The sequence below is a fragment of the Calidris pugnax genome, unplaced genomic scaffold (genome assembly GCF_001431845.1).
Source record: "Calidris pugnax isolate Ruff unplaced genomic scaffold, ASM143184v1 scaffold9, whole genome shotgun sequence".
Classification (NCBI taxonomy): Eukaryota; Metazoa; Chordata; class Aves; order Charadriiformes; family Scolopacidae; genus Calidris; species Calidris pugnax.
In genome coordinates, this window is record NW_015090778.1 from 6303476 (window position 1) to 6324637 (window position 21162).

The 21162-nt window shown below is 52.8% G+C and overlaps 1 protein-coding gene across 2 annotated transcripts in view; it reads left to right on the plus strand.

Moving 5' to 3' along the window:
* MGAT5B (mannosyl (alpha-1,6-)-glycoprotein beta-1,6-N-acetyl-glucosaminyltransferase, isozyme B) overlaps positions 1 to 21162 on the plus strand; it is a 73878-nt gene that overhangs the window by 41486 nt on the left and 11230 nt on the right. Inside the window, exons 5-14 of one of the 2 annotated variants that reach the window (XM_014949411.1) lie at positions 227 to 300; positions 2101 to 2271; positions 3115 to 3279; positions 3945 to 4114; positions 15993 to 16124; positions 17023 to 17156; positions 17829 to 17959; positions 18696 to 18701; positions 19497 to 19652; positions 20372 to 20518. In XM_014949411.1, coding sequence (XP_014804897.1) covers positions 227 to 300; positions 2101 to 2271; positions 3115 to 3279; positions 3945 to 4114; positions 15993 to 16124; positions 17023 to 17156; positions 17829 to 17959; positions 18696 to 18701; positions 19497 to 19652; positions 20372 to 20518 — 1286 coding nt within the window. The remainder of the gene's footprint in view (positions 1 to 226; positions 301 to 2100; positions 2272 to 3114; positions 3280 to 3944; positions 4115 to 15992; positions 16125 to 17022; positions 17157 to 17828; positions 17960 to 18695; positions 18702 to 19496; positions 19653 to 20371; positions 20519 to 21162) is intronic. The other variant, XM_014949421.1, reaches the window with a different exon arrangement.

The window sequence follows — 21162 nt, forward strand, 5'->3', positions numbered from 1 at the left end:
CTTCCTCTGTTTCCTCCCTGACATAGGGGAAGATGCTTCACAACTTGGTGTCCTGCTCCATCAAGTGGGATGGGGCTGTCTGCCAGCCTGGCTGTGGTGCCGATGGAAGTGCTGGGGCTCCCATCCCATCCCATCCCATCCCATCCCATCCCTTCTCCTCTCAGCATTTCTAGCTTCTCTGCTGGCGTGTCCCGGCTCTCCCCATTCCCAATTTTTCATTCTGCAGTGGTGGAAGGCAGGAGGGACCAGTGCGAGGTGCCCAGGGACCCCAAGTACCCTGACTGCGCTGGCAAAGTGGAGGTGAGTTGGGGATCCCAATCTGGGAGAGGGTCTCCAGCTGGGGTGGAAGCTGCTGGGAAGGGCACAAAGCAACGACCCCTGGGGTTAAACTGGGAAGGGAAGTGCAGGGGGGGATGCTTTCCAGAATAAAACTGTTTGCTTTAAATGGGAAAGGTGCAGCCCATTGAAGAAGGAGGAGCAGAGCCAAAGGTGTGGAAAGCAGAGGAGAAAACACAAGGGAAGTGTCCCACCTCCTCTGGGAGTCTTTGCTATACAAATAGAACTGTTTTCCCCAAAATAATAAGGCATGTACCATCAGTTTTAGTCGTACGAAGCGCTGAAGCCGCGGTACCCAGAGGTGTGCAGGCAGCAGCAGCATCAGGTCTGTGAGGCCACCTCTGCCCTGCAGCCCTCCCTGCCCCTGGTGTCTGCCTTTAATGACAGGAGCGTGGTGAGGAGAAAGCGCTGTCACATCGGCTTCAAATCGCTGGAGCGTGAGCTGGTGTCTGGGGAATAATCTCAGCCTTGCACAGAAGAGCTTCTCGTTAAGGTGGCCAGGACCTCCATCTCAAAGAAGATGTCCTGCCTGACCCAACCTGCTCTTTACACCTGAACGCAGCCTGGCATTTGGCCGGGAGCATGATTGCTTTGTCAGAGAGCATATTTACATGAACTAATTAAAAGCATCTCCCTCTTCCCTCCCCTTCCCAGCCTCCTGCTTCAAGCTCAGGCTTCTGCAGGGCCGAGTCTCCCTGAAAAGATGTTGAAGGGTAGATTAAAATGATACTGGGGGGGGGTGTGTGGGGGGGGTATTTTCATCTTCCCTTGGTGCTAGGCATCCTTTACTTCCACAATTTGAGTGAATTCGGAATGTAATTTAATTGTGGAAAGCTGTAATTCGATCTCCTGTCTGGGTGATTGCTGCGTTTTACATATTGGGCGCAGCGACCTGTCTCCTGAGAAGATTTGTTTTTATAGTTGAATTAGGGAAGAGGCTGGCGAGAGCCCTTGGGGAGGGGGATGATAAATTGGAGCTGCGGTCCCTGGTTATTCTCCTTCGTGTGAAATCATCCTCAGGGACTTGCTGGTGGGTCTGGCCCCTGGCCCCGCTGCTCCTGGGGCAACGAGATCAGCAGCTCAGCTCGCTCCTCAGCAAAGCTGGACTAGATGATCTCTATGGTCCCTTCCAACTCTAAAAATTCAGTGAAATTCAGTGAAAACCCTGCAGTGTGTGATTTCCTAGGGATTAACAGCTGTGCCCCCAGCGAAGGCATGTGTTGGTGCCAGGACTGGTGCTAGAAACCCAGGGAGCCCCCAGCAAACCCTCCTGGCCCTTCCTCTGCTCCTTGCAGCCCTTTATCCACCCTCTGCCCTCTGTTTCCAGCTCCCAGCTAGAGAAGGGTGATGGAGAATAGAGGTTGCCCGTAGCAGGGGCATCTCACAGGGCTGGGCATCCCCTCCTGGCTGGAGGATGAATCATAGAATGGTCAGAGTTGGAAGGGCCCTTAGAGATCATCCAGTTCCAACACCTCCCACCAGAGGAGGTTGCTCAAAGCCCCATCCAGCCTGGCCTTGCACCCCTCCAGGGATGGGGCAGCCACAGCTCCTCTGGGCAACCTGTTCCAGTGTCTCACCACCCTCACAGGAAAGAATTTCTTCCTAATATCTAGTCTAAATCTTCCCTCTTCCAATTTAAAACCGTTCCCCCTTGTCCTGTCACTACACTTCCTGACAAAGAGTCCCTCCCCAGCTCTCCTGTAGCTCCCTTCAGATATTGGAAGGCCAATTGGTAGCCCCATGTGTTTCTTTGCCCCCTCACAGTGGATGAGGGCCAGGTGGACCTCTGACCCCTGCTATGCTTTTTTTGGCGTGGACGGCACCGAGTGCTCATTCCTCATCTACCTCAGTGAAGTCGAGTGGTTCTGCCCTCCCCTGCCCTGGCGAAACCGGACGGCGGCTTTGCCTTCCCCCCCACCGCTGCCCCGGGTGCAGGTAAGGTGGGGACAGCCTGTGTCCTGCTGGTTCTGGAGAGGGGGGCTGGTGGGAGACAGTGGCTTCAAGGCTCTGGAAATAAACGTTCCTAGAGCCAGCAGGGCCGTGGTGCCACAGGTGGGTTTACATGGAATCATAGCATGGTTTGGGTTGGAAGGGACCTTTAAAAGCCATCTAGTTCCACCTCCCTGCCATGGGCAGGGACATCTTCAACTAGATCAGGTTGCTCAGGACCCTGTCCAACCTGGTCTGGAGTGTTTCCTGGGATGGGGCATCCACCACCTCTCTGGGCAACCTGCGCCAGTGTCTCATCACCCTCATTGTAAAAAATTTCTTCCTTATATCTAGTCTAAATCATCCCATTTTTAGTTTAAAACCATTACCTCTTGTCCTATCACAACAGGCCCTGATAAAAAGTCTGTCCCTGTCTTTCTTGCAGCTCCTTTAAGTACTGGAAGGCTGCAGTAAGCTCTCCCTGGAGCCTTCTCTTCTCCAGGCTGAACACCCCAACTCTCTCAGCCTGTCCTCACAGCAGAGGGGCTCCAGCCCTTGAGGCATTTTTGTGGTCTCCTCTGTACCCGCTCCATCAGGTCCATGTCCTTCCTGTGCTGAGGAATCTGGGATGTCATGCAATGCTTTGGGTGCAATGGTGCCCCTGGGACTTGATGCATTAAGTGGCTCTGGTGTGGGGTCTGGTGGCACTGGAGAAGCCGTCCATCCAGGAGGCACCTACAGCACCTTAGCTGTGACGGGCAAACCTCTGCCAGTCCCTGTGGCAGCCTGGGGGCTCCTCTTGTAGCTGCTTTCCCTACACTGGAAATGCAGAGCATCCTCCTTTCCTAGGCAGCTTTCCAGAGTGACCTGGCTCACCTCCTGGAGCTGATTGGCACGGGCAAGGAGTCCCTCAGCTTCATGAAGAAGAGGATCCGGCACTTGGCCCAGCAGTGGCTGCGGGCGACTCGGCGCCTCGAGGAGAAGCTGAAGGACCGGCAAAGGGACAAGAAACACGTACGAGCAAATTGCACGGGGAGGGGACAGACAGGGAAACTCGGATTCATTTGGGATAGGGGGAGAGGAGACAGCTGGGATACGAGCAGGCTGGGAGGAAAATTCACTTATGGAAGCACGTGGGTCTGCAGGGTCGGTCTGTGGTCCGTGAACGTGACTCTGCATGCATTCAGGACACTGCAGGACCAGCGCTGCGGAACGACGGGGTGAATTTTGGACATGGGTACTGGTGGGCAGGAGATGATGTCCTGCTGGCAGACCACCATTGACAGCGGGCAGGGAAGTGGGCATGTCTCCTGTGCAGAGGTGTCCAGGTTGCTGGTCCTCCTCGTTCACGTTTTTGCAGTGCCCTTTAGTTCCTGTGTGCTGGGAGATCTGGCTCTGGTCCATGGGATGGACCCTGATGTTCATCAGGAAGATGGACCTGGTCCCAAGATAGAGAGTGCCAGTCGATGGGAGCTGGCAGCCTCTGACTCCAGGTCTTTGCTAATTGGACATAGATCACTTGTCGTTACTCCTGAATGATTTCCCCAAGTAATTACAGCCTGCAAAAGGAGCTGGAGGGAATCAGGGACCATAAGTCATTTTGGACTGAAAAACCCAACTTCTCCCTTTCCCCCCAGCACCTCTTCTCCTGGCACTGACCCCTCTCCTTCTCCCTCCAGATCTTGATCCATATTGGCTTCCTGACGGAGGAGTCGGGGGATGTTTTCAGTCCACGGGTGCTGAAGGGGGGCCCCCTGGGTGAGATGGTGCAGTGGGCTGACATCCTGGCTGCCCTCTTCCTCCTGGGACACAGCCTGAGGGTCACCGTCTCCCTGAAGGAGCTGCAGAGGTGGGTGTGTGGTGTGTTTCCCCCCCCCCCCAAGAGGTTCTGCCCCTCACCGTGTATGTGTTTTTTGAGGTTTTTGCATGAAAGCACAAGATCTGCAAAGTCTCGGGGGTGGCTTTTCCCCACCTGCATCTCGGGCAGCGCTGATGCTGAGCTGGTGGAAGTGTTGGGTGGGTGCAAAGCACCAGCGTCACGGCTGGGATCCATCCCATCCCTTCTGCATCCCGGGAACGTGAGGAGGACTGGTGCCAACTAAGGCTTTGCAGCAGGGCTTTGCGTGGGGCTGATGTGGAGATGTCTGGGGCAGGGCTCTGTGGTCCTGGCGCTGGGTCTGAGCAGCGTGAATCCCTTCCTGTCAGTGCCCAGCATCACCCGTGTCCCCTGACACCTGCACGGGGCTGGATGTGGGAAAGGCTCCCTTTTACCCTCCCCAGGGATGCTCTCTGTGGGGCTGGTGGCCGGGTGGCTGCAGGATGCAGGTGTCCTGCAGGTCGTTGGCTCTTCCCACCGTGCACGACTCTGCTTGACCCTGGTGGCTTTGCTGGTGTTGTTTGAGCAGTGACTGTGCTCCCTTCCTTCCTTTCTTTCTTCCTTCCCTCCCTCCCTCCCTCCTTTCCTGCTGTGCTGCTGGGGGCGGCAGCCAAAAATAACCTGCATCCCTTGCAGAGGGGTGGCAGCCACCAAGGTGTCCCTCCTCAGGAGATGCTGGTGGTGGCTTGGAGACCTCTGGGGGAATTTGCTGCTGCCAGGGCACTTCCCACAGAGGGATGGGCTTTTTCTGCTGTGGGATATAGGGTGATGCAGGGTGAGAATGGGTAAACACCTACACTGGGCCACCCTAGGGAGGACTCTCTCTCCAAGAGGGACCAATATATGATGGAAAAAAGAAGAGGGAGAAGATAACTCTGTGCTGTGTTCCCGTGCTGATGCAGTTCTGTTATTACCGGGCTGCTGCTGCTGCCTCCTGTAACCTCACAAGCTTTCCTCACCTCCTACGAGGCATCTCGAGTGGAGGGCAAGTGCCAGGGAAAATGCAAATTGGGAAGGGTTATAAATCAAGAAAAGCCTGGAGGTGCCTCGGGGACTGGGCAGGTTTTGGGCGATGCTCAGCCAGCATCGGCCACATAATGAGCCCTGCTGAAAAGGGAATGAAAAAAACCAACAGTCCTGAAAAAAACCAACAAAACCCAACAAAAAAACTCCCAACCCAGCCCCTGCGGCATTCAGAATTAATAAACGGAATTAGCTCACGACTAATTAACTCAAAAAAATAATCCTGGTCCTAATGCAAAAGGCAGCAGCTTCTCAAAGAGGCGGGCATGCATCGCGGCGATCTCCGCATGGCCTGCTGAGCTAAATTGACGTGCTAAATAATATCCGTGTACTCAAGGATGAAAGAAGTTAATGGCTGGGAGGGTCGTGTTGTTGTTGTGTGGTTCTTGTTTGTGTTTTTTAATGAAGAGCCTCACAGTAGTCACTTAACGAGGGGAAGGAGCCAGCTGAGTCTTACCGGGGGTTTTGCAGCATCCATTTCCCTCTGGGAGTGACTCTGGAGAGAGCTGCCTTGCTGCCTGGAGTATTTTGCCTTTCTCAGAAGAGTAGGAGCTTCGGCATGGGTTGGCTGTGATGGGACCTCCTCTCTGACGTGGATTTGGATGTGTCCCCTCTTAACGAGGGGAAGGAGCCAGCTGAGTCTTACCGGGGGTTTTGCAGCATCCATTTCCCTCTGGGAGTGACTCTGGAGAGAGCTGCCTTGCTGCCTGGAGTATTTTGCCTTTCTCAGAAGAGTAGGAGCTTCGGCATGGGTTGGCTGTGATGGGACCTCCTCTCTGACGTGGATTTGGATGTGTCCCCTGGGATGCCTGGGAACAGCAGCTCCGTCTCTTTCTCTTAGTCACCGGGACGGGGAGCGAGTGGGGCTGGGGCTGTGCATCCTGCTCTTCTCTCTGTCCCAGAGATAGAAACTGTCCCCACCGTGTGTCCTGTGCCTGGCTTTGGTGACGTTTTAAATGCTGGACACCCACGTAGTGGGTCCACCTCCATGTTGATGGGGCTGGGGGCGAGCAGGGGCAGGAGCTGGGGCTGCAGCTGGGTCCCCTCTGTCCCTTTGGAGACTAAGTCCAGTGTTGGCCGGGACCCTCCTGCAGCCCCTCAAGAGATGGGGTAATGTGGGTGTTGGTGGGGGTGCAGAGGTCCCCCCCGAGCGGTGGCAGCAATCCTGCTTGATGCTTGCAAGACCCTTCAGCAGCATCCCTGCCATCGGGGTGGTGTGGCGTTAGTGGTGGCTCTGAGGAGTGCTGAGATAAGCCTTTGCCTGACCACGAGCGAGCAGGAGGCTTAACAGAACATGTGTAATTAATCATGAGTTGTGCTAATGGTTAATCTTGGAACTTCATTAAAGCCTGGAGGGGACTTCCCCTGTAGCTGCAGCTCTGGGGAGGGGTTGGGACGTGGAGAGCTGGGGATGTGAGGGGCTGGAGATGAAGCTAAAGCTGTGTCACCATGGAAGGGTCAGTGACAGGACTCTCATTTCTTACCCCTCCTGCCCTGAGAAACCTCCTGAAGCAGCTGAGCTTCTCTCCGCTGGAGACCAGGGCTAAATTTGTCCTCTCTCATCCCAGGTGTCTCTTGCTGAGCTTGCAGCAGGACAAGCACCAGTGTCGGGGGGAGGGTTTGGGATATTTTGCTCCAGCAACGTGAAATGTCGAGTCTGCTTGTTTGTTTCTCTTTGGCACCCCCTGCTCCTTCCATGGCTCGGAGCTGTAGCTGCTCCTGCCCTTCGCGGAGCAAAGGCTGGTGCCCATAAATTATTCAGCACGAAATTACCTCTCTCCTGGTTTGTTGTTGGGTTTTTTTTGTTGGTTTTTTTTTTTGGAGAGCTGGGGATGTGAGGGGCTGGAGATGAAGCTAAAGCTGTGTCACCATGGAAGGGTCAGCCCAAATACTCTCATTTCTTACCCCTCCTGCCCTGAGAAACCTCCTGAAGCAGCTGAGCTTCTCTCCGCTGGAGACCAGGGCTAAATTTGTCCTCTCTCATCCCAGGTGTCTCTTGCTGAGCTTGCAGCAGGACAAGCACCAGTGTCGGGGGGAGGGTTTGGGATATTTTGCTCCAGCAACGTGAAATGTCGAGTCTGCTTGTTTGTTTCTCTTTGGCACCCCCTGCTCCTTCCATGGCTCGGAGCTGTAGCTGCTCCTGCCCTTCGCGGAGCAAAGGCTGGTGCCCATAAATTATTCAGCACGAAATTACCTCTCTCCTGGTTTGTTGTTGGGTTTTTTTTTTTTGTTTTTTTTTTTTTTTTTTTGTCTCTTCAAATTTCTGAGCTGATTTTTCTATGTGTATTGATCATTGGCAAGGGATCACTGGGAGGTTTGCCTGCGTACGCTTCAGCCAGTAGTTATCTGAGAGCTGTTCATTATTAGCATCTGTATTGATTACAATGCAGCAGTACCCGCAGGCAGTGGTCAGGATTGGGTCTGAAACGCTGGGGGTCAGGCAAACGAGGAGGAAAAGTAAGTCCCTGGTCCAACAAAAAGCTGGTGATGGAGGGCTGGGGGTGCAAGGAGGTCGGGAGTGTGACCACGTTGTGGTGGGCACCTCTCCATGCCAGGGGGCTCACATGGGGAGAGCGGCAGATGCCAAGCGGTGAATAGCAGGGATGCCAAACGGTTCTTCCCCTGTTTTGGGGGACCAATGCTTATCTAGAGGGAAGCCAAGGAGCTCTGGGGATCTGCAGCCTTGCTCCATGGCTCGGCCAGGCACCATCCACCTGCCCCTGTAGGGTCTGAGATTGGCCCTGCTTTTCCAGGGCTGCCTTGCCTGGCTTGTCTTCTGCCCACTGTAGACCTTAAAGACCTGTGAATTCTCCTGCTGTGTCCTACCTGAGCCCGATTTTTTCTCTTGTAGTTGAACAAAGTACAGGTTTTTGTCCTCATTTGCATTTCCTGGGGAATTGGTGAGCTTTTTCTGATGTGTCTTGAGAGGCAAGGGGTGAAACTCGGGGTTATCTGGGGGCTGGTGCAGAGCATTCCTGGGAGGAAAGCAAAATTGAGCTGGAGCAGGGATTTCAGGAGGTGTTTTCCATCCCGGGTTTGTGCTGGGGTGGGTGAGGGCAGCGGAGGGAGCTGGCAGCATTTTGAGCCCTGCTTTGAAGCAGGTGGGAAAGAAATATCCCAAATCTGAACGCAAACACTCGGTTCTTGCTGAAGACCCCTTCTGCTGCTTTGGTAGCCAAAATGTGCTTTCAGGGAAGTGAGAATCAAGGCTGGCGTGTGTGTCTGTGTGTGTGTGTGTGTGTGTTGCTTGGTAGGGGAGGAGTGGGAAGTGCCTGGAGGACCTGAGCTGGGTTGTTAATGAGGAAGATGTTGGATGAGTAGATGTTGGAAAATTACAAGCAGTGGCTTTTGGAGCAGAAGCCTCAATAAGCCGAGCCTCTTCCTCTGGAGCACCCGTGTCCCAGGGGCAGGCAGGAGGGTGCCTCCTCAAGTCACAGGTGACAGGACGAGAGGAAATGGCCTCAAGTTGCGCCAGGGGAGGTTCAGGCTGGATATTAGGAAAAATTTTTTCACCGAAAGGGTTCTCAGCCCTTGGAATGGGCTGCCCAGGGAGGTGGTTGAGGCACCATCCCTGGAGGTGTTCAAAAGATGGGTTGATGTAGTGCTGGGAGGTATGGTTTAGTGATGGTGTTGCTTTTTGTTAGTTGTGTGGGTGTCTATTTTTGTCAGTTAGGTTGACGGTTGGACAAGATGATCTTTAAGGTCCCTTCCAACCTAGAAGATTCTGTGATTCTGTGCCCACAGCCTGTTCCCCCCAGGAGAAAGGGCACGACGGGTGTTGTGGGGACCTCCAGCTCCTACCACCCCATCCTTAGGTTGTGGGAATGGTCCTGTGGGCATCTCCAGCTGCTTTTGCAAGGCTAAGGGAGAGGCTCGGCGAGGCGGGGGTGTGAGCAGCGGGAGTATTGATCTCGGCGACGCTGGAAGGTGCTTTTTGCAATGGCCCCCTTGAAATTAACTGCTCATAAGGCAGGACAGAAAGTCGAAGAAAACAGGATTTGATGACTCGCAGGGTCAGGGCTTTACAAAGTGTTCTCGGAGCTTAATTGCTCCGGTGTCAAGTTCTGGACTCCTAATACTGGCCCTGGCGAGGCACTTAATTTTAAGCACATGCTTGTATCCCGTGCTGGCAGCCCTGTCCCTGCCGAGCAGTACCCGTGGCCAGTGTGATGTTTGGGTGATGAGCCACTTGCCGGGTGCTGGGATGGCACGGCCGGGCTGTGTCGGGGCTGGCACCGCGGTGGGACGAGGCTCAGCTCTGCTGCTGCCTCTCTCCTCTGATTGCCTGGCACACACTTAATTAGAGCTGCTATTTTCCTGCTCTTTCCACAGTCGCCGAGGTGCACTCAGGGCTGCAAAAAGGGCCGTTCAAATGGAAACACGATGTCCAGACAAAGGCATTTCTAATTATTTCCTGGCAGATAAAAGGCGTCTTTCTGTCTTGCATCTGTTCACATGAAACCCCATGCAATGCCCAGGCTCTGGGCATCACCTTCCCTCGCCAGTTGGCAAACACAGGCCTGACGCTGGCACGGGGGAGCCAGGAATTGCTTGTGGAAACAGCCAGAAGTGACCGGTTGTGCGCGGTCCTGGTGGAGCTGCATGGCGTGGCCCTGGGATTTATCAGCTCCCCACTGGTGAGGAGGAAACCTCAGCTTCTAACGTAGCATCAGATGTTCCCATTACTCAAGAACAAGTGTTTTTGTAAGCAATTAGGGCTACTGGGTTGGTCTTTTTCTGGCCAGGCTTTGATGTTCGTGCTGGGACAGGGTTGCGTACGGGATGCTGTGGGCTTTGGAAAGGCTGGATGTTTGGTTACAGGTCTCAGAGGGAGAAGATGATGCCCCTGATTGTGGGTGCTCGACTGCTGCAAACCCTTGCAAAGACAGAGGTGATGAGAACTGACCCAAGAGGTTACACAAATGCTGGACACACCACTGTGTGCCTGAGCTTTATTGGGTTCTCCAGTCCGTAGTTTAATCAGGACACATTTCCAGCAGACCTGTCTTAGGGGATGGAGTAGGCAGGGGTCCGGGACGTTAGTGGGTACAAATCAGTTTTGCTCTAGTGGTGTCCATGAAGATTTGGCTAAAACTGTCCCTTCATTTTGAGCTGCTGGAGGAGTTGGGACAGCAGGGGTCAGCCTGTCTGTCCGATGGTCTGTCCAGGCACTGCGAGCACATGGGTGCTCAGCTTCTGCTCCTCCTTGGAGGACCCCAAGTATTTATTTCCCTTTTCTGGGAAGTTTCTTCAATTTATTTGTTGAATATATATATGAATATATTATTTTCTCTGGCTTCCCCAGGGTCTGACTCTGCCCAGCCAGGCAGGCAGCTCTCACCGTAGGATGGTGGATCCCATCGCCTCCCCTGCTCCTCCTCCCCTCCAAGAGCTGCAGCCGTGTAGCTCCGCAATTAAAAGCCAGGTACTTTGAAATGAAACTGCAAAAGCTGCTCCCTTTAATGACAGCATCTTCCTGGTGCCTCTGAGGAGGCTGCTCGGAGCATCGCTGGCAGCAGCCACGTGAGGAGCACGGATGAGCCTCCCTGCCATGGCAAGGAGCAGTGGGGAGTGACTTCTTCCACCTTTGAGGATTTCGTTTTGTAGAAGGAGAAGGTGCATAAATGAGCAGGAATTACCGAGCTGTTAAATTGCACTCCTTCGTGAAATATGTTTATTTTGTAGCCAAATGACGACTCGCTTGCTGGCTTCGTTGCAGAAACCTCGGCTTTTTGACATAAATGTTCCTGTAACTTTATTAATTGCTGGGTAATTTATATAGGGTCAATCCTCCCTGCGGGAGCCCAGAGCCCTTCAGGGCTGGTGAGGACAGAAGTTTCAGCATACCCAGAGGTGGTTCAACCAGGAGCCCCTGGATCAAACCCAGCCTTCAGGAATGTTGACTCCCCATTTCTGGCATCCAGCAGTCTTCACTACTCATGGCTTATCTTTGCAGCCCAGAAGAAAATGCCTTCCTGGGGAAGGGTCTGCTGGATCCTTCCTGTCTGGATCTACTGGAGCTGCTGCTGCTCAGCTGAACAGTGAAAACTTGGTGTTAACTGTCTTCTGGGAACGTGATGCAAAGGTTTCCAGCAAGTGCTGCATTCTGCCATGATGGGAAAACAGGTTTTTGTTGAGACTCGAACATAAATAAATTGATTACTGAACCTCCTCAGCCCCAGCTGGGTAGGGCTGTGTCCCATGGGATTGATGATGGGCCAGAGGAACAGCCTAGACGGGCTTGGCAAAAGTAAAACCATCGCAGGTGGCTTAAACAGCGTTCTGTAATTGCTTGGAAAACCTCACTTTAGAGGTCATGGTGTCCCTTTGAGCCGGAGGAAGAGCTGGGAGCAGAGGCCAGGCAGTAGGGGGTTCATCTCACGGGCTCCGATTTGCACTTTAAATTGCTCATGATGGGCTTGTCACAGCCCCCCGGGAGCTGTTTGGGCTTGGCTCTGGCACCTTTCATCCCCTGGATAACGTCCCTGTGCTTGCTGGGCTCTTGTCAATGGGGAGAAACCAAGGGAGCAGAGAGGACAGAAGCCCTGCTCCATTTCCCCTGCTGCAGTCCGCCTTGCTGATGGCAGCAGATGCGGGCAGAGAAGATGCAATTAAATATAATATAGGATATTGGCCCAGTTGGCCAGCAGATGCCCACGAGATCCATTTAGTGCTGGACTTTTCAGCCCCAAGAGTGATAACGTGGAAGGAAATGTTGGGTTAATTTGAAAATAGGTCAATGGGATGTAAAGATAACCCCGCAGTCATCTGATTTGAGAGAGCCTGCACCGCGCTCGGGAAGGGAGTGCGTCCCCTGGTTGATTAAAGTACCTCTAAGGGGAAAATAGGAGGACAAGAAGCTGCTGTAGATTTATTCTGGAGTAGGCACAGCTGGTGGAGGCAGCTGGCGGAGGGGCGAGCTCGGCGCTTGCATCCGCTTGGATTGAAGCCGCTTCGGCTGCTCCCTCCCAAAGAGGTGCCAGGGCTGAGCCCGGGCACTAATCCGGGGTGTTGGGGATGGGACAAGCCATGGGGTCACCTGCCCAGGGCTTGGGAGGTCTTCCTCGTCTGCTCTGGGAGGGGAGGTTTCTCCAGGAGCTGGGATCAAGTGGTTTTCAAAAACAAATCTCTTGGCTGCGCGAGAAGGCGGCATTTGCGCTCATCAATTTTATTTGCGTAATTTCAAGCGCCATTAATAGTACATGGCACAAGGAGAAATCAGGGAAATTTCACTCCAACCATGAGTGAAATTGGGTTTAGTAGAAAATTAGTTGACTTAACTGGCAAATGATGAAAGCTTGGATAAAGAATGTTTAAATAAGAAGGAATGAAAAAAAAAATCCACACACCCCCACCCCCCACTTCAGAGGTGCAGCCTGGATTTGCATGATTGGAATATTAAAACCGGTGGTTATAAAGTGTTTAGGAAGGATAAGGGGGATAAATGAGAGAGATGGCTTGTTTCAAAGACACCGGTCCTGCTTTTAGATCTATTCCTGCCTCGCAGCCTTGGTGCTGGGAGTATAAAGGGATGTGGCATGTCGCGAACACCCGGAGAGGGGACACGTGGCACATCACGGTGACAAGGGGGGGCTGGGGGAGCCAGACCTGCTCTACCGAATCAGTGGAAAGTTTTTTTTGGAGGCTTCAGCTCGAGATACGCTAATTGCTGTCTCCTGCAGCCCCGTGTCAAGCTTGGTTAAGGCTTTTTAAAATTACAGATGAATTTGTTAACTCAGCGGCTTGCGTGGTGTGTACGAGGTAGAGCAGGGCGGGCTGCAAGAGAGGTGTTACGGGTTGGGGATTTTTAGTTAAATACGAGGTTTGTGGATCAGCTGAGTTGCTCTGCTGCAGCGCCAGGTCGGTGTAAATCAGCGCTGCCGTTTGGCTGATGACTGAGGAAAAAGCAGCGTGTATGTGAGCAAATGGGATAGTTAGCATTGCATCTCTATAAAATCCTGGAGGTTTTTACTGGCTTAAAAATTCCCCTTCTGCTTCAGCCTCCCCGGGAGGGATGGGCCTCCTTGATGCCCTATTTATCATACCGAGGTGGCTCTTGGAGGTGAGAGCCTTTCTATTCCTGCCATCTTCCCAATCAGCCATGTCATGTAAAATTGTGCAGAAAAGTGATAAAACGGCCGCCTGTTTCCCCCGCAGCTGACCCGGCCGGGCTGCCCTGAGCTGACGCTCTATATTCCTTGTGACAAGAGCAATGAAGCAGCTGCAAACGCAGCTCTTTGCCTTAAATTGAAAATCTGTGGTTTTCCTGGCTTTGGAAGGCAATGTGGTCCCTTGTTTACTCACTCTCTGGAGTTAGGGTCATGGTCGGGAGTTTGGGGTGACCCTTCAGTGCTCTGAGGTCAGGATGGGGCTGGAAGAAGGACCTTGGTGCTCAACACTCAAGGTCTTGCAAGTTGTATCAGAAGAAGAGGGAGATATGGCCAGGAGGAGACCTTTATCGTGCCTGTAATGCCCAACCAATGTCACTGGTTACATATGACCCTTCTGATGTTGTTGGTGAAGACTAGTGAGAGATTGGAGAGCAAATGCTTGTGATAACTGTATAACTTGGCTGTTCCCTGGGTGGGAGAGCCATCGATTTCCTCTGCAAACAGCCATGGGATGGATAGATGAAATGCTGTGTGTAGTTGTAGGTCTGGGCAAGGGATGGGGACCTTATGGAAGTGCTTCTCAGAGGATGGACCCTTGGGCTGCAGGTCCATTTGAGTGTCACCTGAGCGACAGAGAAAATCCAGGGCTGGAAAGAGGATTCTCAGGTTCAGAAGGGGAAATGCAGAGAGATGAGGAGAACCAGTAAGAGACATCACAGAGTGAAGGCTTCAAAACCTGGGAATTTAAACTTGGCTGGACCTTTTATTCCTAAGAAAAAGGAAAATACTTGCAGGGATGGCTGGAATAAATTCCCATGTCCAAATAGGTGCTAAGAGTAAGTGAAGAACCCAGAAGAAAACAAAGACAGACATCTTGCCAAGCAGGAGCTAAGGGTGAGATTTCACACTGTCTGAGCTCAGACTTGCAAAATAAAACAAATTCCTCAGCTCTGTTAGGAGGACTGAGAACGAAACGGGGCAACTGCATGGTGGGAGTCAGGCAGAGCCCAGATGGACCTAAATTCCTCAGCTCTGTTAGAAGGGGACTGAGAACGAAACGGGGCAACTGCGTGGTGGGAGTCAGGCAGAGCCCAGATGGACCAAATCACGCAGGTCCATTTGAGCATCACCTGAACGACAGAGAAAATCCAGGGCTGGAAAGAGGATTCTCAGGTTCAGAAGGGGAAATGCAGAGAGATGAGGAGAACCAGTAAGAGACATCACAGAGTGAAGGCTTCAAAACCTGGGAATTTAAACTTGGCTGGACCTTTTATTCCTAAGAAAAAGCAAAATACTTGCAGGGATGGCTGGAATAAATTCCCATGTCCAAATAGGTGCTAAGAGTAAGTGAGGAACCCAGAAGAAAACAAAGACAGACATCTTGCCAAGCAGGAGCTAAGGGTGAGATTTCACACTGTCTGAGCTCAGACTTGCAAAATAAAACAAATTCCTCAGCTCTGTTAGGAGGACTGAGAACGAAACGGGGCAACTGCATGGTGGGAGTCAGGCAGAGCCCAGATGGACCAAATCAGCTCAACGCTTTGGTTTTCCATGTTGGTCTTTGGGTGTGAGTGGGGTTATGGGGGTGAGGATGAGAAATTACTATCTTTAGGAGGAAAAAAAAAATACAAGAACGTTGATACTGAGAGGTGGATCGTTTGTATTTCTGAGCAAACTGGCAGTCAGAAATCACAAGTACATGTAACAAGGATTTTTGAGAAACCTGCTGAAGCTGGAAGGTGTCACAGGCTTTTTTCTGAGAAGGAGGAAGCGTGGTCCAGACGAGCAGATGGGCTGTCAGGCTGACATCAGTGGTACATTTAGTGGAACAGCTTTGGAGAGAGGGATTCATCGGTTCACAGAGGTAATTGAAAATGGAAGGAGACATGCTGCAGGTTTACCAGCCTTGTATCATGCCAGATTAATCACATATCACCTTGGCAGCAAGGTAACTGATGATCTTGATAAAGAGATTGCAGTCCATCTAGTTTGTCTGGATTTTTGTAATGCATTTTATCTGCTGGAAGAGGGAAGAAGGGCTGTTGTAAGGAACTGACTGAAAACCCACTGAGCGAGACCCAGTGTCTGACTGCCCTGGTGTTATTGAACTATTTAATAAATGGGACAAAAAGTCAGAATTATTAATGAGATGTGCACAACATCCAAGGACAGGCAGTGGTATCAGCATCGGGGATAATCTGAGGGTGCTCTGGGGTGTGGTGGGTACCTGTAGGGACTGGATGAAGAGAAACGGTGCATGGTGTTTGCACGGGGAAGGAAATGGGACTGGGAACGGGTATATTTCAGCTAAGCTTGCAGGCAGGGTGGAAGGGAAGGATGTGGCTTTACGAGTCTGTCACTGATGTGACTGCAATGAAAGCAAACGAAATCTGGTGTCTCCGACAAGAGAGATCCAGGAGAGCGTGTGTGTTGCATGAGATGCTGGTGAGCCCTGGCTGGGAATGCTGTGCAAAAGCCTCATCACCCAGGTATGGGGAACAGAAACTCAGTGAGAGTGGGTGCAAAGATGGGGAGGGACCAGGACTCCCCAGAACCTCAGGTTTTTGGCCCAAGAAATACAAGCTGGGGAGAGGAGAATGATCTTCCTCCCCTTCCATCAGCTGGGGAGTTGGTTGATGGCCCCTGTTGAACACTGGGCAGGAAAATGAGTGTTTGTGGTGCCGGGAGGCTGATGGGTCCCTCCTGCTTCTCCCCAGTCACTTAGGGGTGCCGCCAGGACGGGGAAACTGCCCCTTGACCAGTCCTTTGCCTTTCGACCTGATTTACACCGACTACCACGGTCTCCAACAGATGAAGCAGCACATGGGGCTCTCCTTTAAGAAATACAGGTAAGCAAAGCCACTCCCTGCTGTTACTCTCCATTTCCTTCATTAGCAAGCAAAGACTAATGCTAATGACCTCAAAGGGTAGCCCTCAGCTCCAAGGAGTCAGACCCTTTGATTGCACCTTTGATTTTTGCCTGGCTCTGCTGTGTGTCCCCCACTGCTACGACTCAAGGCGGTCTGCTCTCTCTGGAGCCTCCCATGTTTAAGATAATCCCTCATTAGAAGAAACAGAATTGGTAAAAAAAGCCCTGTATGTGCTGATGGGGTGTGTATGTGCTTCCAGCTACTGTGCCTGTGGTGGGGGGTGGCCACACCACAGAGGGAAGCGCCAGCCTTTTCTGTTTGCAGGAAGCAGAGCCCTGTCCCTGCCTCCTTCGGCATCAAGACAAATGTCATCATCTCCTGGTACATCACCAGCCAGGAAAATATGTGATTTAATTTAGTGCTGATAGTCCCGCTATTTATTATGTTTTCTCCCATCTCTTCCACTATCCTACACAATTTTATTAGAGAGAAAAATGACAAGCAGTGTTATTGCTTTTATTATAAATGCATTTGCTCTCACATTCAGCTTGTTTTGCTCTTCCCTTGCTTGCTGCTCCCCTTCTCTCCTCGGTCGTGTGCTGGTAATGCCTGCCTCAGCATTCCCGGGATATTGGGAAAAGCATTAACGAGTCTTCAGGAGATACATCATTCTCACAACTGTCAGGGAGATGAAAGCTCTGCAAAGGGAAATTGCTCGTTACAGGAGGGAGCGGTGGGTTGGGAAGAGCTGCTTGGGATGTTTCTGCAGCGTCTGCTCGGGGAGCAGCCGAGGGATGAGCTGCCTGGAGACCCCAGATGTCCCTGGCAGTGGGACTTTTCTCAAACTGAGGGCCTCGGGTCCTGTCTCCTCTTCCAGGTGCCGCGTCCGGGTCATTGATACCTTTGGGACGGAGCCGGCGTACAACCACGAGGAGTATGCCACGCTGCGTGGCTACCGCACCAACTGGGGCTACTGGAACCTGCAGCCCACCCAGTTCATGACCATGTTCCGTAAGTGGGGGATGGGAGCAAGGTTTTGGGGGCTCACAGGCATTGCAGAAGTGGCTCTTGCCTCCTTTTGGAGGTGATGCATGGGCAATGCCATCCTCCCCAGCTCCACTCCTGCTTCCTCTGCCTCCTCACTGCCTGCAAGCAGCCCCTTGAACCTGCTTGGCCACCTCTTGGGCTGTAGAAATGCTCCAGGGAGAGACACCTAGCTCCTTGGTGATGGGTCACTGGCTCCAGCACAGCCAGAGCCAAACAGCTTCCATTTCCCAGGAGGGAAAATGTGGGGCAGTTTTGGTTGCAAAGCCTGGTTTTATTTCAGCTGGGGTTCAGGTGGGAGGCAGCTCAGAGATTTGGATTTGCCTGTGGCATGGAAAGGAGATGTGCTTGTCTGAAAGGAGCCCAGTGACCCACTGGGTGCTGGGTAACTCAAACGTTGCTTTTTCCTGGCTGGATAGAGCCCACTTGGCAGCCTTAAAAATGCCTTCCCTTTTAAAGAGCTGCTCAAGTGGGTTGCAAAGCCTGTGTTTTAGGAGCTCCTTGATGGGGGATTCATGCCATTTCCCCCCCAAACTCCAGCAAGACTCTGGGGTCAAGCTTGTCTCAGCCCCCGTGCTGCAATGGGGCCCCCAAAAACATCTGCCCAGCCACACGTCTTCTCCCCTTTGGTGTCCACAGCTCACACCCCTGACAACTCCTTCATGGGCTTTGTCTCAGAGGAGCTCAACAAGACAGAGAAGCAATTCATCAAGTCCAACAAAGTGAGCAGCATGGCGGTGGTGTATGGGAAGGAGGCCAGCATCTGGAAGGTGGGTGTCCTTGGGGAGCACCCCAGTGGGTAAGGGCACTCAGAGGCAGACCTGGGGGGTAGCGGCAGCCCCTGGCTCTTACCCCGAGCTTTTGAGGCACAGATCTTGGTGTCTTTGTAGAAAAGTGGCCTTGGTCCCCTTCCTAGAGGGGAAGCTGAGGCTGCTGCAGTGATGTGGCATGTCCGGCGCCTCCAAGCAAACAGGGCAGAAGCTGGTGAGACCCCGTCCCCTGCTCTTTGCTCTGGGAGATGCTTCCTCCCAACAGGCTGCTTAGGCTGAGGATTTCATATCAATGAGTTTATGTAATAATGGCAATTAATGGCACCTTAGGTGGTTTCCTGTGTTGTGATGGGGATGGTTGGTCTCTGCTGGGTGCTGGTCCTTGCTGGGACTGGTGCTGGTCCTTGCTGGGACCACACACTCAGCCACATTTGGTGCATCCAAGCTGAGGCCACCTCTAGCCCTGAAGACGTGGGGTAAAAGCCTTCACTCTCTTCCCCCAGCCCCAAACTGCTCTGCCAGTGAGCTGAAAGACCAACAATACCCCCACCCCCCCGAAACATCCCCCCTGCATCTGCTTTAGCAGCCAGGGGATGTGTGTACTCTCTCCTCTTCTGTCTAGAGCTACCCAGCTGCTCTTCCTTCCAGGGCTTAAAAAAAAAAGGGAGCTAATTCTCACTGCCTCTTGATTTATTTCTATTTTTTTCCCTTTCTGCACCTCCTGGGGCTGTTGCAGTTGCAGGTACAGTACCACACCAGCTGCTGCTGGACTTTACCTCTGCGCATCTTCCCACCAGAGACAGGGTTTTGCTGGAGTTGACTTTGCCTCATCGTGGGCTCGGTCCCTCCGAGCTGCTGGGATCGATGTGGGTTCATGCAGCCAGGGGCTCTATCCCCTCCCCATCCCTACCTTTCCTCATTTAGAGAGGCTTTAAGGCAACATACAGAGTTTTCTCTAATTATAGAGTCATAGAATGGTTTAGGTCGGAAGGGACCTTAAGGGTCATCTAGTTCCAACCCCGGTTTCCCATTTATACCTCCTTATTCCCTCCTGGTCTCTGCTTTTTCGGGGACTGTTGTCACACTGGAACAAGCTGAAAATGCAGCATCCAAAGGATAGTCCCTTTGTGGTTTTTCCAAGCAAAAAATTCTGCAGTAGAGAAATTGTTAGAATGGAAGGCTGCTTTGGAGAGCAAATGGAGGAAAAGCCTCCAGAAGGAGAAAACAGATGACCCTCTTGATTTTCCAGGTAGTGAAACAGGATTAAACCTTTGGGAGAAAATGCTGGGGACTTGTTAGTTGGAATAAGAGGCCATTAGCAAGCTCTCGTCCTTGCACATGTCCCTCTGAATGCCCTTGAGTGGTCCAGGACATGTGTCCAAGGAACGTGGAGGGGAGAGCGTGGGTGGGTGCTCCATCATGGGTGCTCCAGGATGGTGGTTTGGGAGTTAAGTCTCCCCCTGTAACCATGGGAGGGGAGGGGTGGGGTGTCAGTCCCATCTTCTGGCGGGGTTCATGCCTCTGCCTTCCTCCCCAGGGCAAGGAGAAGTTCCTGGCCATCCTCAACAAGTACATGGAGATCCACGGCACGGTTTATTACGAGACACAGCGGCCGCCCGAGGTCCCGGCGTTCGTGAAGAACCATGGGCTGCTGCCACAGCACGAGTTCCAGCAGCTGCTGAGGAAGGCGAAGGTGGGTGAGAACCAGCCGGGGTGTCCTCGGGACCCCCGCTAACCAGCCAGCATTGAAGACTCGGTTGCCTTGAGAAATAAAACCTAATTAAAGGAGGAGGCGGGGGGAGAGGCCGTTATCTGCGCTCCTCCCAGGCTCGCAGGCACTATCAGCAGGGCTAATTAGCCAGGAGCCGAGCTGAGCACATCATTTCAAATCAAGATGTGGCTGATGAGTTTCTCCTTGCAGACTGTCCGCAGACGGAGCACAAAGTTTCCTGATTAATTCATTTATTGCTAAGTGGGATGGGTTTTTTTTTTTTTCCTCTTCTCCCTACAGCTGTGATAAAAATAGATGGGATTCTCGGAGCGAGTGTGTGGGCACGTCCTGGTTGCCTTCAGCCGGGGTCTGGGGGAAATGCTGTTGGTTCTCCAGCCCAAATGGCTTTGGCAAACCAGTATTTTTCCATATGGGCCCAGTATGATGGTTGTAACCACCGTGGGGAGACTTGTTGCTCCTGAGCACCTTGTTGCTTTGCATGAGTGGGCTGTGAGCCATGGAGAAGGGGGGGGAAAGACTGTAGCACATTTATCTATGGGGTGTTGAACCACATGGAGCTGCCACAAATGCTTGGTGTGGAGGACCAGAGCAGCAGAGAGGGATGCTGGCGGGTTATTTGGGAGAATTTCCCATGGGGTTGGCTGCGTTTGCTCACCACCACATGGGTTTCTCCCTTGCAGCTCTTCATTGGCTTTGGGTTCCCCTACGAGGGTCCTGCCCCGCTGGAGGCCATCGCCAACGGCTGCGTTTTCCTGCAGGCGCGTTTCAACCCCCCCCACAGCTCCCTCAACCACGAGTTCTTCCGCGGGAAGCCCACGTCGAGAGAGGTGAGTCTGGCAGGAGGGGAGTGGGTGGGCAGGATGCAGCCACCTTCACAGCAGGCTTCAGGCCAGCCCGGGGAATAGCAGTTGCTAAACTGAGATGGTTTTTTGGGTGGGTGAGATTTTCCTCCCAAGTACAGATAACCTGCAGATGGGTTCCTCTCTCCCATCCTCCCATCACCTCCATCTGGAGTGTTTCGATGCAAGGGGCCCTGCTGTGGCTCTGGTGATGCAGGAGGCTTCTTGCAGACCACAAACCCCAGCTCCGTCCCCGTCAGTCCAGGTCCAGGCACAGCCCATACCTTGCTCCCAAACCGGGGTGATGCTCCCCTCTTCAGCCTCTTGTACATTCAGCCTCTTGTACAGAGGGACGCCAGGACCTCCATGGTGTTGCAGGGGTACGAAATCCCTCCCAGGCTTGCCCGCCGCTGGGGTTTCAATCTAAGTGAAGCAGGAACTCTTTAAAAGTTAAAGGGTTGAGAAAATTGCCTCTTTTATTATTAATAAAGTGGATAATGCAGTGCAACGCTCCCTCTCGCTGAGCAGGGCTTTGCTGGGGGGCTGTGCAGGCTCAGCCCTGCCACAGCCCAGCTCAGTGGCCCCCATCCTGGGTTTGGGTGGTAGGGCTGTCCTGCACCCCTGTGTCTGTC